The 15,905-nt window shown below is 48.8% G+C and overlaps 3 protein-coding genes across 6 annotated transcripts; 1 reads left to right on the plus strand and 2 right to left on the minus strand.

Annotated features, from left to right (window-relative positions):
- The first annotated feature begins 243 nt into the window (after window positions 1–243).
- Window positions 244–4,889, plus strand: LOC117833245 (calcium-dependent protein kinase 5). The gene is made up of 7 exons (XM_034712680.2): window positions 244–1,231; window positions 1,853–1,996; window positions 2,222–2,374; window positions 2,625–2,740; window positions 3,192–3,359; window positions 3,977–4,201; window positions 4,407–4,889. Exons 1-7 carry the CDS (start codon window positions 481–483, stop codon window positions 4,527–4,529), a joined length of 1,680 nt encoding a protein of 559 aa, XP_034568571.1. The 5' UTR covers window positions 244–480; the 3' UTR covers window positions 4,530–4,889.
- Window positions 4,890–7,019: 2,130 nt separating this feature from the next.
- LOC117844790 (RING-H2 finger protein ATL8) lies at window positions 7,020–7,937 on the minus strand. The gene has a single exon (XM_034725582.2). The coding sequence runs from the start codon at window positions 7,818–7,820 to the stop codon at window positions 7,269–7,271; it is 552 nt and encodes a 183-aa protein (XP_034581473.1). The 5' UTR covers window positions 7,821–7,937; the 3' UTR covers window positions 7,020–7,268.
- A 4,441-nt stretch (window positions 7,938–12,378) lies between these two features.
- On the minus strand, window positions 12,379–15,876 carry LOC117833289 (uncharacterized protein At4g15970). Of its 4 annotated transcripts, XM_034712739.2 has the most exons (8): window positions 15,200–15,876; window positions 14,191–14,556; window positions 13,584–14,065; window positions 13,333–13,439; window positions 13,155–13,233; window positions 12,797–12,892; window positions 12,579–12,692; window positions 12,379–12,423 (listed from the first exon to the last, which is right to left on the minus strand). In XM_034712739.2, the coding sequence occupies exons 1-4, from the start codon at window positions 15,503–15,505 to the stop codon at window positions 13,418–13,420; spliced, it is 1,176 nt and encodes a 391-aa protein (XP_034568630.1). In that variant the 5' UTR covers window positions 15,506–15,876; the 3' UTR covers window positions 12,379–12,423; window positions 12,579–12,692; window positions 12,797–12,892; window positions 13,155–13,233; window positions 13,333–13,417. The 4 variants fall into 4 exon arrangements, with proteins under 4 accessions (XP_034568630.1, XP_034568646.1, XP_034568625.1 ...); XM_034712755.2 differs by having other exon boundaries at window positions 12,379–12,692; window positions 13,155–13,221; XM_034712734.2 differs by having other exon boundaries at window positions 12,379–12,692.
- Between the last annotated feature and the right edge of the window lie 29 nt (window positions 15,877–15,905).

Here is a 15,905-nt window from a genome sequence, read left to right on the forward strand (position 1 = left end):
TCCTCCTAATTAGTCTCCGAATATTCCATGTGATATAACTTTTAGTACGCACTAAAAATGCAAACTCCCTTAATGACCTGCGGTAAAAGCCAGTTTTGAATAGTGTCCCGCAGTAAATTTTGCCATGGATATTTGTGCATCAGCAGACTGCAGACGCGCTGAGCCGCTGACCGCGCCAGAGAAGACACAGCGCGACCGCAGCAGCGTTCGCTTCGCTTTCCTCGCGGCGTGATCGCGAAGTCGCCGTGAACCCTCCTCCTCTCTCCTCCATCCACAGGGGGCTCCACCAGCGGTCAAGCCCCGCACCACCACACCCACCCACACAGCCCCCTCCGATTCCACCTCCGTCGCCTGCCACCGCCCGCGCGTCTCGTTGCCGCGGCGCGACTCCCTAAACCCCGCGAGAGCCCGAGGGTACATGCGAGAAGGACCGCCCCGCCCTCGCGCCGCGCCCGCGCCCGCGCCCGCGCCCGGGGTGTGATGGGCAACACGTGCGGCGTCACGCTGAGATCCAAGTACTTCGCCAGCTTCCGCGGCGGCGCGTCGCAGCGGCACGACGCGGCGGGGTACGCCCCCGTCGCCACCGCCGCCGATGACCCCGCGCCGCACGGGAACGGGAAGCGGACCGCGCGCCCGGCCGAGGCGGGGGCGGCGGCGGACGGGTCCGCCCCGCCCCCCGCCCCGGGCATGCGGCGAGGGGCGCCGGCCCCCGCGGAGCTCACGGCCAACGTGCTCGGCCACCCGACGCCGAGCCTCCGCGACCACTACGCGCTGGGCCGCAAGCTCGGGCAGGGCCAGTTCGGCACCACCTACCTCTGCACGGACCTCGCCACGGGCGTCGACTACGCCTGCAAGTCCATCGCCAAGCGCAAGCTCATCACCAAGGAGGATGTCGAGGATGTGCGCCGCGAGATCCAGATTATGCACCACCTGGCCGGCCACCGGAACGTCGTCGCCATCAAGGGCGCTTACGAGGACCAGCAGTACGTCCACATCGTCATGGAGCTCTGCGCGGGAGGGGAGCTGTTCGACCGTATCATTCAGCGCGGGCATTACAGCGAGCGCAAGGCCGCGGAGCTCACGCGCATCATCGTCGGGGTCGTCGAGGCGTGCCACTCGCTCGGGGTCATGCACAGGGATCTAAAGCCCGAGAACTTCTTGCTGGCCAACAAGGATGACGATATGTCGCTCAAGGCTATCGACTTCGGCCTCTCAGTGTTCTTCAAACCTGGTGAGTCACTGTGGGTTGTCGTGTTCATTGCGCTTGGCTGCTTGTTTTGTCTTCACGCTAATTAGTGAATTAGTGATATGATCTGCATTGACTTAGTAATAGGCATGTCTGATATATGCTTTTGTAACGCGATAAAGGAGATTCTGTTTGGGAATAACACTGGTGTGAAGGAAATGATGTCATTGCAACTCTAAAGAACTGTGCATCGCAATTGTTACTGGGTGTGACACTTACATTACGATTTGTTATGCAGTGGTTTGTGACTCAATGTAACTTTTCTTCTTACTGTTTCGGATAAGCATAAGAATATTCTGTTACTGAAGTGACTGGCAAAACATTATTCAAGATGGCATTGAAAGGGGAAAACATTACTGGCAAAACCTTATTCAAGATAAGGTTCCTGAAAATTGCTGGCAAAATATTATGGCAATTTTTCTATAGCTGAGGGAAAGTTTTGATGGCATTCAAAGGGCCGTGCCATTTGTTTCCTTGAGACGTCAATCAAGATGAACCTTCATTCGCTCCTTCTCTTGTGTGAATGCATTCATTTGATTAGGATGCTGATGTTTTCATTTCAATGATGTGCGCCGTTAACCATATTTCCCTTTGTTTTTATTTTAGGTCAAATTTTTACCGATGTCGTGGGAAGCCCTTACTATGTAGCTCCAGAGGTGCTGCGCAAACGCTATGGACCAGAAGCTGATGTGTGGACAGCTGGAGTAATTCTTTACATACTGCTAAGTGGTGTACCACCATTTTGGGCAGGTACTGGTTCATATTTATTTTCTTCCTATCTTAAGTCAAATTTTTTGCTGTTAATTTTTAGTCTGTCATGTCATAATAAAAGGACTCCCAAAATGATTCTGAAACAAGGTATTGGCGTTCTATTGACTCCGGATACCAAAGACCCAAAGTCATTTTTTAATGGAGGGATCTTTTTCTCTTCTAGACTGATTTTCTAAAAAGGAATATTTGATGTACTTGTTACAGAGACTCAGCAAGGAATATTTGATGCTGTCTTAAAAGGTGTCATTGATTTCGATTCGGATCCCTGGCCTGTGATCTCTGAGAGTGCGAAGGATCTTATAAGAAGAATGTTGAATCCTCGCCCAGCAGAGCGCCTGACAGCACACGAAGTTCTATGTAAGTTCACCTGTACATAGCTTCTTTCTTTTCTTTTCTCTACTAATTTCGTCGGTTTGTTGAATATACTGTTCTGCTGTACATTTCTTTGGTGGAGATACAAGTATATCTAAAAAAAGATACAAGTGGATGCTAATCATGGTTACTTGTAATCATATACAATGATTGTGGACCCATTTTTTTTTAGTTCCTAACATTGTTATGTTATCTGTACTATTGTGATATCTAAGCCCAATTTTCTTGTGTTCAGGTCATCCATGGATTTGTGACCATGGAGTTGCTCCTGATCGGCCTCTTGATCCAGCTGTCCTTTCTCGCATTAAGCAGTTTTCAGCAATGAATAAGTTGAAGAAGATGGCTTTGCAGGTGATTCCATTTTTTTGTTTTGGTGGATTATATAGTTATTTTCATAGATGTAACAATGCTTGATCCTTCATAACAGTGAAGTTCCTGCCATTTGTCTTGTGAAGTCTAGTATTTCCACTAGATTGGATGTACTTTTCATTATTTGGATTGAGAGGGTTAATGATTTATATATATCAACTGGATTCCATTATCTGCAACTGATCTAATGAGAGGGTTAATAATTTATATATATCAACTGGATTCCATTATCTGCAATTGATCTATCGATAATGTAAGCTTACCAATAATGCTTGTGGATCAAAATTGCTAGTATTCTTAGTATCGGCCCAAGATTATTAGTATTCTTGATATATGTTCAGTAATATGGTGGCATCATTCCTGTATTGCTGCATTATATTGGGGCACCTGTACTAAGTTTTCTGTTAATAAAGGATTTGTATTTTTCTGCTAGGTAATTGCTGAGAGCCTTTCAGAGGAAGAGATTGCAGGGCTGAAGGAAATGTTCACGGCAATGGACACAGATAATAGCGGTGCAATTACATATGATGAACTGAAAGAAGGATTGAGAAAATATGGTTCCACACTAAAGGATACTGAAATTCGTGACCTCATGGAGGCGGTAAGAGATCAATTTTCGCGAGGACTTGCTTTTAGATTTGGGATCTGCTATGAGGCAGCTTATTTGTTGACAGAAAAGGGCATTCCCGAAGGCTTCAACCAGTGCGTTTTTCTTGGATGTGTACAATGAGGCACTATATTGCAGTGGCGTGTTTATAATCTGTATTCTTGGATGTGTGATTTTATTCATTTGAGTGAAAACACAGCCTGTGACTAAGATTAGAAAATCTGATACACGCCCTAATATTGTTTCACCTTTTTAGTGTTAAGGTTGTCTCTGTATTTGCCAGAGCTAGGAATATGTTGGATATTAAGATCCCTCTTTACAGATAGCTAATGCTTCTGACTGATCTCCAGAAAACATATCAGATTTTTTTTTCATTTGAGTGACATCAATGCTTTTATTTCTGATCAACATTTGCTTATATGTTACAACCGAACATGCATGAAAGCCATTTTGATTCTGCATGTCCCCATGATTCAATAATCTCCATATTGAGTCTATGAATCGTGATATACAACTTTTAGAATGAGGTGGCCATATTGAATCTCTATAGTCTCCATATGTAGTAATCTACATGACAGCTGCTTACATTTTTGTTTATTTGAATCTTTCAGGCGGATATAGACAACAGTGGGACGATTGATTATATAGAATTCATTGCTGCTACATTGCACCTCAATAAGCTGGAGCGTGAGGAACATCTAGTTGCAGCCTTTTCATATTTTGACAAGGATGGCAGTGGTTACATTACAGTGGATGAGCTCCAGCAAGCTTGCAAAGAGCATAACATGCCAGCTGCTTTTCTTGATGACGTCATTAAAGAAGCTGACCAGGATAATGTAAGTGTACTGATCTTCATAGATTAATAACTTTGCATTAAATTGGATTTATATTTTAGTTAACTCATGCATAAAGGATGTAGTGATCCTGCTTTATTCTCTTTTTGTGATAGCATAAAACTTATATATCACCTCGTACAATGATCGTTTTGTGATAGCATATGAAAGCGATCTGACTATCCTTCCTCTTTTTTCTTATAATCAGGATGGTCGCATTGATTATGGAGAATTTGTTGCCATGATGACAAAGGGCAATATGGGAGTTGGGAGAAGAACAATGAGAAACAGCTTGAACATAAGCATGAGAGACGCCCCTGCTGCTCTCTGAAGTCGCATCCAAGAGGTACAGCCATACAGGCTGCGGAGAGCTGCTCCCAATCCCTTCCTCCACGGACTCTGCCTACAATTTTTTTTTTTGTTTGCTATTTGTTGTAGCATTGTAGTTGTGCGTTTCAGTAATTCAGGGTACCGTAGGGTACCTCCTGTTATTACCTCAGTGGAATGTGTGAAAAATTTATCATGCATTAGTTGGGTTGCAACTGTTCATATTAAGTCGTTGCCCTTCCACTAACTGCAAGCCATCATCTGGAGCTGGTCCAGAACATATAACACCCAAAAAATGTCTCTACCTGTAAACGTGGATATTCGAAATCCTGTATGAAAAAAGAGGAAATCGCAATTTGGCTTATGCAATCCTGTATGAAAATGCCCAGTTTGCTTCAATTCTTTATCATGTGGTAAGGCCGACTTGGTTGTTCTGCATAACTCGGTTGCTGAATGGAGGAACCAGATATGACTCCGTAGCCCGGCCGGATCCCGTGAGTCTTCGCCTGTTTTTGCGGCTCGCGCAAACCTCTGTGTGTGGGCCTGACTCCAAATCCGCACAACTTCAACTGGGCCAGGCCCGACTCTGACTTTCTGAGTCGCCTAACGAAGACTCACACTCTCAAGTCTCAACCTCGAGGAGTGCCCTCGTTTGGTCGTTTGGTTGCTCAGAGGAGCCCCTGCTTGCCATCGGCATCGCGAGTGACATCACATGCCATGGCACCGGCGCACCGCAGGCCAGCACTCCATCAGTGAGTGGCTCGAGCAACCGGCCGTTGACTCCCGGCAACTTGCCGACGGGTCCAGCCGCCAGCGCGGCCGCGCAGCGAAGGATACGAACACCTGCCGTTGTCCCCCTCAATGATGCCACACGCCATTTGCTATCCATCTCCGCGGCGGAGGGAGATATGGTTATCAAAACCTCAGTGCGCGGGTCAAAATCCTCCCTCCATGGCCGGCCGCTCAGTTGAGCCGAGCGGTCGTCAAGCCAATGCGCGCGGCAACACTTGGAGCTCCGAGGTCCAACCACACAACCCATGTGCGCCGCCGCCTCCTCCGGTGAAGCTTCCGCTCCGACCCATCCACGGCGGCGCCCGGCCCTTTCCACCGCCGGTTTCGTTATCCCCACGCTTTACCCGTCAGCGAGGAAGCATCCGACGATATTGGAGCGCCGGCCCAAGAAGCTTCAAGAAGATCTCGTTTTTTTACAAAAAAAAACACCACCAGATAGGCTCTAGAATTTTCTGAGACCCATCGATGGATTTTAATTATATTAGCTCTTATCATCCATATGGTTGGTTGGCAAAGTGCCAAGGCAAAAGAATGAGCTTGGCCTTCTTGCAAGCGATTGGGTTCGCTCCGGCCAGCCGCCCTCAGCTGCACAAGCCTACCCAACCCCACTACACTGTCTCAGTGCACCGCCATCCATCCATGGATACGAACGAAAGCGCAAGCGAGGAACCACAAAAAATGTTATCTTTTGGATTAAACTAAGCTCGCTGATTTGACTTGCCAGCGTACACACAGACGCAGGTGCCAAAGATATTGGTTGACCCCAAGTAATCTACTGCCGCTGCCACTGGCAAATGGAAACTGGCAGGAAGCGTCTCAGTGTTCGTGTGTGGTCCTTTTTGTTTGCTTGCCGCACACTTTCTTCTTCCGACGCTAACAATAAAACTAGTGCCGCGCTCGCATCACATGTGTGCATTGTGGTTTGCATGGTGGATTTGCTTAGGTGGCTGAGCCACTTCGGTTTGGATGGTGTCATGGGTGGCTCAATGGCTCGGGGAGCAGAGGCTGCGAGCGTGGTTGACTCCTTTGGACCCGAGAGGTCGTGGTCGGATAGAGATTTTCCCAGGATTTGGATCCGGCTCTCCTGCTTTGCGCTAATGATCCGCTGCGAAGATTCTAAGTACTGTTGTTTGTCATTGCTCGTTGTGAAAAACGATGTTTTGCCTTGCTTTTGATGATATGACACTATCATTTCTTCCAAACAAACAGCACGCTGCTCCTTGTACAAAAGGCCATACATCTTTTTTTGGGTGGAATAAACGGTTCGGAAAAGGCCAAATTAATGTGTGCTTCGCTGAGTTTAGAGTTTGCGCTTCTTGTTATATAATACGATCTATGTTAAATTCTGCTTGCTTCCCTTCTTAAATGAATGGGTGGTGGTCCTGCTTTTTTTTTCAAAAAAAAAGGAGAGAAAAAGCCAAATGCCCCGCAGAAAAAAAACCCTGCAAAATGTGGGGACATTGTTCAAATATCGTAACACGAGCAGTGTTTTTCAAATTTTGGAATAAAGATCCTGAGTGTTTTTTTTTTGATAAAGGAGATCCTGAGTGTTGTCTATCTTCAACGGCTTCCTCAATAACTGAAATTCAAATGAGCATATTGATCAACAGTTAACCTCATGATACGAATGGAGACTTGAATAAACATCCTCATCAGTAACAAACTAAACCACAGCTTCACCACTGATTCCAGACTCCTCCAATTGCAACCAACCACAAGCTTTATATCATCGAAATTATGTACAAATAAATTACAAGGACAATTTTTGGCCATCAATCAGGTACACACATCTTGACGCTTGTCCCATATACTCCCCATTGGCAGGTCCCAGCTAATCACTACTCATCACACCTAAAAAGCAATGAAACCTACAAGGCTAACCAGCTAATAAGGAAGAAGTTCACCAATGAGTTTGCGCATCAGTTGATTCCTGTGCTGAGTGCGCTCGGCACTACGGCAAGAACGCCGGGCCCTCGGCGCTGCAGGGCGCCTTCCAGAGCGCGCTGATGGCGCCGAGGCCGGGGTGCGCGCCGCAGCGGCGGCACCGCTCGCCTGCCGGCAGCTCGGCGGCGAGCACGCGCCGGCAGGACGGGCAGGAGGAGTGCCCGCGCAGCCACGTGTCGACGCAGGCGGCGTGGAACGCGTGGCCGCACTGCGGCAGCACGCGCATGGCCTGCCCGTCCTCGAACTCGGCGAGGCAGATGGCGCACTCGTCGGCCCCTTCCCCCGCCGCTGCCTTGCTGCCGTCGGGGACGTACGTGACCGTCGGGAGCGAGCGCAGCACCTCCTTCTTGACGCCCTTGTTCGCCGCGGCCGCGCCCGGCGGCGCCCGGGCCGCGGCGGCCCAGCGCCGCGAGCACGCGCACCGGGCGACGAGGCCGAGGCCGAGGACGCAGACGAGCGCGCAGAGCAGCCCGGCGAGGATGAGGATCATGTCGGAGTTGAGGGAGTCCGCTGGCGGTGAGCTCGAGCCGGCCGGCGCTTCAACAAGCAGTCTCGCCATGGTTTGCGCTTGCGGAGATGGCGCAGAGTCGCGAGCGGAGCCTGCTGGCGTTGGCTGTTGCAGGAGGCTTTGGGCAGGCAGCGGGAGAAGTGTGTTGGAAGGGGTTGGCTTGGCTGCGCTTATATAGAGCGCCCGGGGGCAGTTTATCGGTGACTTTGGTCTTTAAAAAAAAGAGGGGAAAAGAAATGGTGGTCACACAGCAGGTCAGTGGAAAATGGCTTGCGTGGTGGTTGAATCTGAAAGCAGGGAATCCTTTTGGGTTTCAATAGCCATTCACCGTTTCAGGGCTTAAACTGGCACTCGTAATGCTCTCCTTCAGTACTTCTTTTAGCCAAACATCCATAACCAGTGAAAGACTTCCGGTGTAGTGTCTTCAACTCTTTTTCGAAATTCCTGGAAATATTTTATACACAAATTTTCAATAATATCTAAGCAACCGGAGCTGCGGCTGCGATTACTTGCATTTGCATCAGCTCATCACCACCATCTCCTTCGTCTATGGTTGCTTGCCGTTGCTGCCGCTACTTCACACTGCTACATCCATTGCCACCCATCTGTGTCTGTGATTACCCCTTCCTCTCGACACGTTCGTCCTTGCACTGTCGCACCTTTCCTTGCCCGTCAATTGATCTAATTAAACCTAAAATGACATGTGATCATGTCACCGTGACTGACAAGATCCAAATCGTACGTGCTCTACATTAACTTAGCCGTCATCACACCACCACGAAGCAGATCCGCCAGAGAAAAGCGTTCGTAGCACGGGACACGCGTCCTCCCCTGCATCCACACGAGCGGCGCACTCCGCCGTGGGTACAGACACTTTCGGTTTCGTCCCGCTACCTGTCACCCGGCCATAGCCCGCATGTGCTGTTCCACTGACTTTCTTTACCGGCGCCGGGTGACCGGTGGTCACGTCCATTTCCAAAACCCACCCCGAGCGAGACCTCCTCGCGGCCGTTCTTTAGATCCCTCGCACGCCGCCGCGCCGCGGCCTCCAGCCGTACGCATCGCCCGGCAGGCCGGCACGTATGCGCCCCGAAAGGCGCGGCTCCATCGGCACCCCCGCCTCCATTGCCGTTTCTGTGGCACCGGAAAGACGATGCGTGCGGCGCGCGGCGAGGAAGGGAACGCTAGCGGCTGCCGCACCGCCGGCGATCTTCGCCGCAAAACGCCGCGGCGTGTGCCGTGCGAGCGAGCTAGTGCGCGGTGACATGCGCGCAGGCGCATCCGGCATCCGGAGGCCGGGAGACGGACGGACGGCCGTGCTCGCACCGCTGCGGGGAGAAACGGGCACGGGACTCCGCGACCCCTGCTTCTTCGGGGGCAGTGGCGGTAGTGGGCGAGCCAAAGCGCCTCCACTACGCGCGGCTCGCACATGGAGGCCGCCGGGCCTTTCCCGCGGGGGCAGGCACATGCGGATCACATGCCCATGCCCGGCCGGCCGGTCATGGTCTGAACCGACGGCCGGCGGGGCTCGATGCGAGTACGACCGCACTGCTGGTCCGGATGGATCGGCGACGTGTGGTCGGATCTCAGCAGCAGGGGGTGCCGGGCACGGCGGGCGAGCTCGGTGCTCGTGTGTGGTGATCTGTCGAGGCGCGGCGGTTGGGGGCGTCGCTTTTCGGCCCGGATTCCTGAAAACCGCATGTTCTCCGACCTGATCTTTCCTGCTTGCTTTTGCTCAGAGGGGTAGGAGCCGCGGCAAACTTTCAGTTTGCTAGCCGGAATGGTCCTGTGGCATGTACGAGCACGGGGCTACGTGTGCGATGCAGAGGAGGGTACGCCCTGCACCCAGTAATCGACCGAATAATGGTCTCGTTTGGACTTTGGAGGACACAGCTGCATTTCCTACTTGGAGCGAAGAAGCTGCAGGAGAATAAGGTAAGGCGGGAGTTGTTTCGTCGACTCGCTGAATAGAACCGAGAAGGTGAATCCATTTTCCAAGGATTAAAAGAGAACCATCCGAGATCGCAAGGACTAGGTGCGAGTGACGGTCACTTCAGCTCTTTAGAAAAAGATGAACGCCCGCCCCCTTGCCCTTGCCTGGAAGGCTGGAAGCCTTTTTTTTTTTTTTTGGGGGGGGGGGGGGGGGGGGGGGGGGGGGGGACTGGAAGGGTGGAAGCCTGGAACAGCTCTTCAGAAAAAGAGGAAGGCAGGTGGAAGTGAGGATGTCTATATCAGTGGTCTTGGTTTGCTAATCAGAGCTTCAAGCAACAGATGGATGTTTCTCTTCCTCTATATTAGATTTGGCTAATGTCGACATTACTAAATAACCCATGAAAGGAAGACTACTGAATTTGCAAACTGAAGATTTTGGAGTTCTTCATTTTCTTTTAATTTGTCGTTTTCTTTGGTACATCGGACTGTGATGTCTTGGCTACGTGCTTCTCAAAAAGTGTCTAATATACTTGTTGTCTAGTGCATTTTCGAAAGAGATTGTGCGAAACCGAAAATATATTATCCATTATTAGAAAAGAAAAAGATGAATGCCCGCCCCCTTGCCCGGAAGGCTGGAAGCCTGGAAGTCTGTTTCAAGAGATGGGGACTGATCCAAAGGCGAGTATGCAAAGCCGTCTAGTTACCTTTGGAATCCACCTGAAATAGTCTTGCTACCACCTCACATTAGCAGCGGCCCTGCTTTCTCTTGGGTCCCGATTAGACTGTGCAGGGTTATGGGAGTGTTTGATACGAGGTGCTAAACTTTATCAGGATCATATCGGATGTTCGGATGCTAATTAGAAGGACTAAACATAAGCTAATTACAAAACTAATTGCACAGATGGAGTCTAATTCGTGAGACGAATCTATTAAGACTAATTAATCCATCATTAGCAAATGGTTACTATAGCACCACATTGTCAAATCATGGACTAACTAGTCTTAATAGATTCGTCTCGCGAATTAGACTCTATCTGTACAATTAGTTTTGTAATTAGACTATATTTAATACTCCTAATTAATATCCAAACATCCGATGTGACAGGTGTTAAAGTTTAACGGGTGTTTATCCAAACACCCCTGTAGCATCCACAGATTGGATGGGATGGGGCAGCTTACATGCACATTGCACACTGTGCACTGATTTCGATTGGGCGGCGCTTTAATTCGCATCGCACGACGTAGCAGTGAGTACCAGAATGCCAAAGAAAGGAGTTTGGAATGGCACGAGCTCAAATCGGGAGCCGCATACGTGGTTTCTCACTTTCTCTACAGACGTGGTTTCTCACTTTGTCTACAGACGTGAACGCATCTATAGTCAAAACATTTCTCCGTTCTGGACTTCTAGTTGGCCAAGAGCTCTGTCATCCGAGATCGCGAGGACTAGGGGTGCAAGTGATAGTCACTTGACACTCAGAGAACGCGCTTAGCGCGTATTTCATTACGAGAAGATGAAAAGTCATAGAGTTTCGTAACAGGGGGGGGGGGGGGGGGGGGGGGGGGGGGGGGGGACACCCTAAAACAAGCTCAACAAGAGCGCGACCAAACACCCACAGTAGCAGGGAGCAAGGGAAGAAAAAAACACGACCTAACCTTACCCTAGTACCGTAAGCGATGATCACTTGACACTTGAGCTCTTTATTAGAAAAAGATGAGCGCCCGCCCCCCCTTGCCCGGAAGGCTGGAACAGTCTGTTTCAAAGAGATGGGGACTGATCCAAAGGTGAGAACGCACAGCCAGCCGTCTAATTGCCTTTGGAATCCACCTGAAATAGTCTTGCTCCTACCTCACATTAGCAGTGGCCTTGCTTTCTCTTGGTCCCGATTAGATTGTGCAGGGTGTAGCATCCACAGAGATCTACTGGATGGGACGGGGCAGCCTTCACGCACACATTGCACTGTACGCTGATTTCGATCTTTCATTCGCACGATGCAGCAGCGAATACCAGAACTTTGGAATGGCACGAGCTCAAATCGGCAGCTGCATACGTGGTTTCTCACTTTCTCTATATGCATGAATCCGCTGCCCGGCCTCATCGAACCCCTGCACGCATCTATAATCAAAACATTTCTTTGTTCTAGATTTTCTAGTTGGCCAACAGCTCTGTCATTGATGCAAAAAAAAAATGACGGCCACAAAGGTTAAACAGAGAGTTTGAAACATGATTTGCTGGCATGTTTCGAGGTCCCAAGTGAAGGATGAATTCCTCCTGTTGAGGATAGAATGAATAGATGTGTAGATTAACCGAGCTTTGTGAAAAAGGTAAAGGGGCGCTGCAACTTTAGATCCAAGGTGATTAGGACTGGCAAAGCGTGCGGGCACCTTGGATAAAGACACTGGTTTTCGATAAGATAAGATTTGCCCTAAGTGGGTGGCACTGTAGGGCGATTTTATCTTTTCTTAGCCATCTGAATAGCAACACTACGAACTGCAGCATCTGATGCACATGGCTGAAACATCTAGGAGACGATCATCCTGAGGAAAGGTGCATTTCAGGACCACCGGTTGGATTTGTTAGTTGCTGAGTGAGCTGACGTGGAAGGTGATCAGCTGACTTCTTAATTCTTATAACACCCTGCCCAAAGACTAGGGGAGTTTTTCTGTTCGGCACCACGGATTAATTAAATTGACCGTTCATATTTCATCCTTCTCATTTTCCCACCTAAAGTAAATTAAAGAGTAAATCAATATTTCTCGAGGAAATTGTTCATGTCGAAGTAATGCCCAAAATTGAGAGCCGTTGCACAAGTGCGCTTGAAGAACAATTGCTTCATGTACCAAATTTTCTGACTACCAAGAAGAGAATCTCGCCCTCACCTGGAAAATGGGACCATGCCAATAACAGGTGGGCTGCCACTTGTCCCATGCTCAGAGGTCAGAACCAGCTTACTTTACTTCTGTTGGACAACTTGACTCTTGCTGTCGCGCTCACTACGCAATTTAAAAGATTCACATATATGGATGCAGTTCGAGATCAACCATTGTAGAACCAAAATGTTGAGAACTGCAAATAATATAGAAGGGGGAGAAGGAACCTTCAACGCATGGTTGATTTTCCAATGATGAGATGCACAGCATTAGTCCAATGTATAAAACTGGGAGAAACGATATTAACCGCGCACCAGACTTTCCTGAAAGACAGGATTTTTGAGTAAGCTGCTATCCAATGGACAATGCATCCCGGAAATTCAAACCAACTATTTTTGTTGTACAATAAAGATCCTAAGGTCTTTTGTAAAAGATGGCAAGAGTTCGGCCTCTACATTAGATTAGGGAAACCAAATATTTACAGAATAGCTCCATCAGTGCAGAGTACTTGACAATTTCGGATCCTATTAGATAGTTCAAAGTCCAACAAGTAACATCAGGTGAACATAGCACTTCATCAGATACCTTTCTTCACGAATGTTTGAAGCAGTGTAGATTACTAATCTCTTTTGGCGTTCCTCATTGTTTAGCCCTGTTCAGGCTCCTAATTTAAGTCCATACTTACATTAGTGACAGTGACTGCTAGCTACAATATATTAAAGTAAATAAAAAGAAGAAATGGTATAGCAAGTGTGAAACTAACCTTTGAAGTATATCCTTCCAAAAGCATACACTCAAATGTTGACATGTTTTGCAGTAATGAACTGTTTCGACTCCACAAGCATGCCTCATGGGCTTAGTAATGAGAGACTGGAAAATTAAATCAAACAAGATCAGCATGCCATCAACAGAAAGAAACTTGTTCTCATATGCAGAAGAGCAGCTACACTTCATTGAACCACAGAATGTTTTTCAAAAACGACTATTAAACTCAAATCGAAGGAGGCATCACACCTGCAATTTTGTGGTACCCTCCATGACAATGCTCCAAAACTTTTTAAGCTTGGTGGCATCGACATATAGTTCCTCCAGTCTTCCATCATGATTCTTAGGTCATGAATTTTGCTCTGCAGTCCAATACAACAGTTTGCATGCATGGTGCAAACCTTGTTTAAATCTTTGCTTGGCTCACAAATGCCACCAAAGTATGAAGTACTTAAGAACTTAATTGTCAGACCAATATCTGTAGTGTAAGGATCATGCTTTATAAAATTAAATACGTCCTGATCATGATACCCAGGATATCTATATCGAGAAGAATACCAAAACTTGTAAAACTCTATGCTTTGATCGTTTGATTTCACATAGTTGAATCCTCCATTGGCTATGTTCCTCAAGTCCGTTGCATTGCCTACATAGTGATCGCATGCAATTTGAAAGTCTCCATCAGAATAAAAGAACGGAAAAGGATTACGGAACCACATGATATCGGCATCCTGAAATGCAGGGGGGAAGAGATAGTTATATCAAGTGAAACCACCAATAAAAAACTCACAAAGAACAGTTCAAAAGCTGAATATCGATGCATTAGCACAGGACGAACATAAAGGCATAAATTTACCGAGAAAACGAAGCTGTAACCTTTTTCAAGCACTAGCCGCAAGAAATCCAGCCTTTTCCACATCATTTGCAGATACCCAGCAGTCTGAAACCTCTTCTCTTGAGAAAAATCCACATCCTCAGTTGTAAGAGCAAAGCAGTAGGGATGGATCTTAACACATCGTTGATATGCCTTCCAATCAAATGCAACTATCACAAGATGCCTCAAAAGGGAACTAGTCCCAACACCACGACGGAAACTGTCAATGAAAAGATCTATCACTGAGCCCGGTGAAGCCCATGCAGCATTGAGAGTCGTCAATATTACGGTCTTATTGTCCATGGAAGCCTCCTGCAGAACAAGCTCTAGTCTGAGACCTTCGCTGTCCTACAACAATAACGATTGTGTTAATTCAATTGGGATACAAAGTTACAACCTCTGCCTCATGAGTCATGACTGAACTAGATATCACATTAATGAGGATGTGAAAATTGGAAGTAACTTCTTGGCTGGAGCATAAGAGTAAAAAACACATCAGGTTTATTTCTGACATAACAGAAGGACATTAGTTAGGTGAGAGCACAAGAGATCACGCACAAGTTTGCACCAGAAATGCACTAATGTATTTTATTTCACAACATAGCACAAGACAAGCAAGTTGATACTTGTTTATTCCACTCAGAATACTCCAACTGAGAAGTAGGCTTGCAAAATCAAGTATCATAAAAAATGACCAGTTTGTCCAACAAGGCAACAAAGTTCGCATTTATTAAGATATATCAAGAATCAGTGCACCCGCCCAAACACCACTATATCAGGGTCTGGGATGCAGGAATTGCTAGGTCTGAGATGCGAAATCAACAGGATCAGGAATGCCGAGACCGCATTTAAGAGCCTCAGTAGAAAACATCAAGCACACCCAAAAACATGCTAAGCACAGTGGACAATTAGGATCGATAGAATTATCTGGAAAATAGCAAAAACAAATTAACAAGGGTAGTAACAAAGAGGAGGAGGTGGCAAACCCCACCAGATCGCCGGTGGGGAAAGGATCGAATTCGCCGTCCTCCTCGGGGACCTCAGCCGGAGGAAGCGGCGGCGGGTCCCACTGCAACAAGGGCCGGCGCGCCCGCGGGACGTACACCGGCGCCGTGGTATCAACCGCCGCGCGGTACAGCACGGCGCAGGGCAGCGCCACCGCGGCGGCGAGGAGCAGCACCGCCGCCGCCCCCCGGAGCGCCGACGCGCGCGAAGGCGGCAGCGGCGAGTTCCCGCGGAAGCGGCGGAGGGATGTCAGGGAGGATTGGGCCAGGGTCGCGCCCGGCGGCCTCCCCATTGCAGGCAGGCAGGCAGGCGGCGGCCGGGGACGACGGCCACCGACGCGGAGGCGAGGGCTTCACTCTTCAGACGAGACGCCGTGGGAGTCGGTCTCAGACTCAGTGTAACGGTCGCCGGAGGCGCAAACCAACCAGGATCCGTGACCGCGCTTCGTAGGCGTAAAGTGGTAACCGCGAAGGCGGAAACCGCCTTCCACGGAGGCTTTGAGGCCCAACAGCCGCGCAACGCACGTGAGACAGGACACTGCCAGATGTGCCACCGCGCGTGTGCGAGAGGTGCCGCGCCGCTCGCGTCCCGAGCGCGAGCAGAGACACATGCGCCGCCTCTATGACCGTGCGGGCCCTGCGCCGCCTGAATCCCGTGGGACCCAGCGTCAGTGAAAGAGAACATTCCCCGCA

Source organism: Setaria viridis, chromosome 1, assembly GCF_005286985.2.
Source record: "Setaria viridis chromosome 1, Setaria_viridis_v4.0, whole genome shotgun sequence".
Classification (NCBI taxonomy): Eukaryota; Viridiplantae; Streptophyta; class Magnoliopsida; order Poales; family Poaceae; genus Setaria; species Setaria viridis.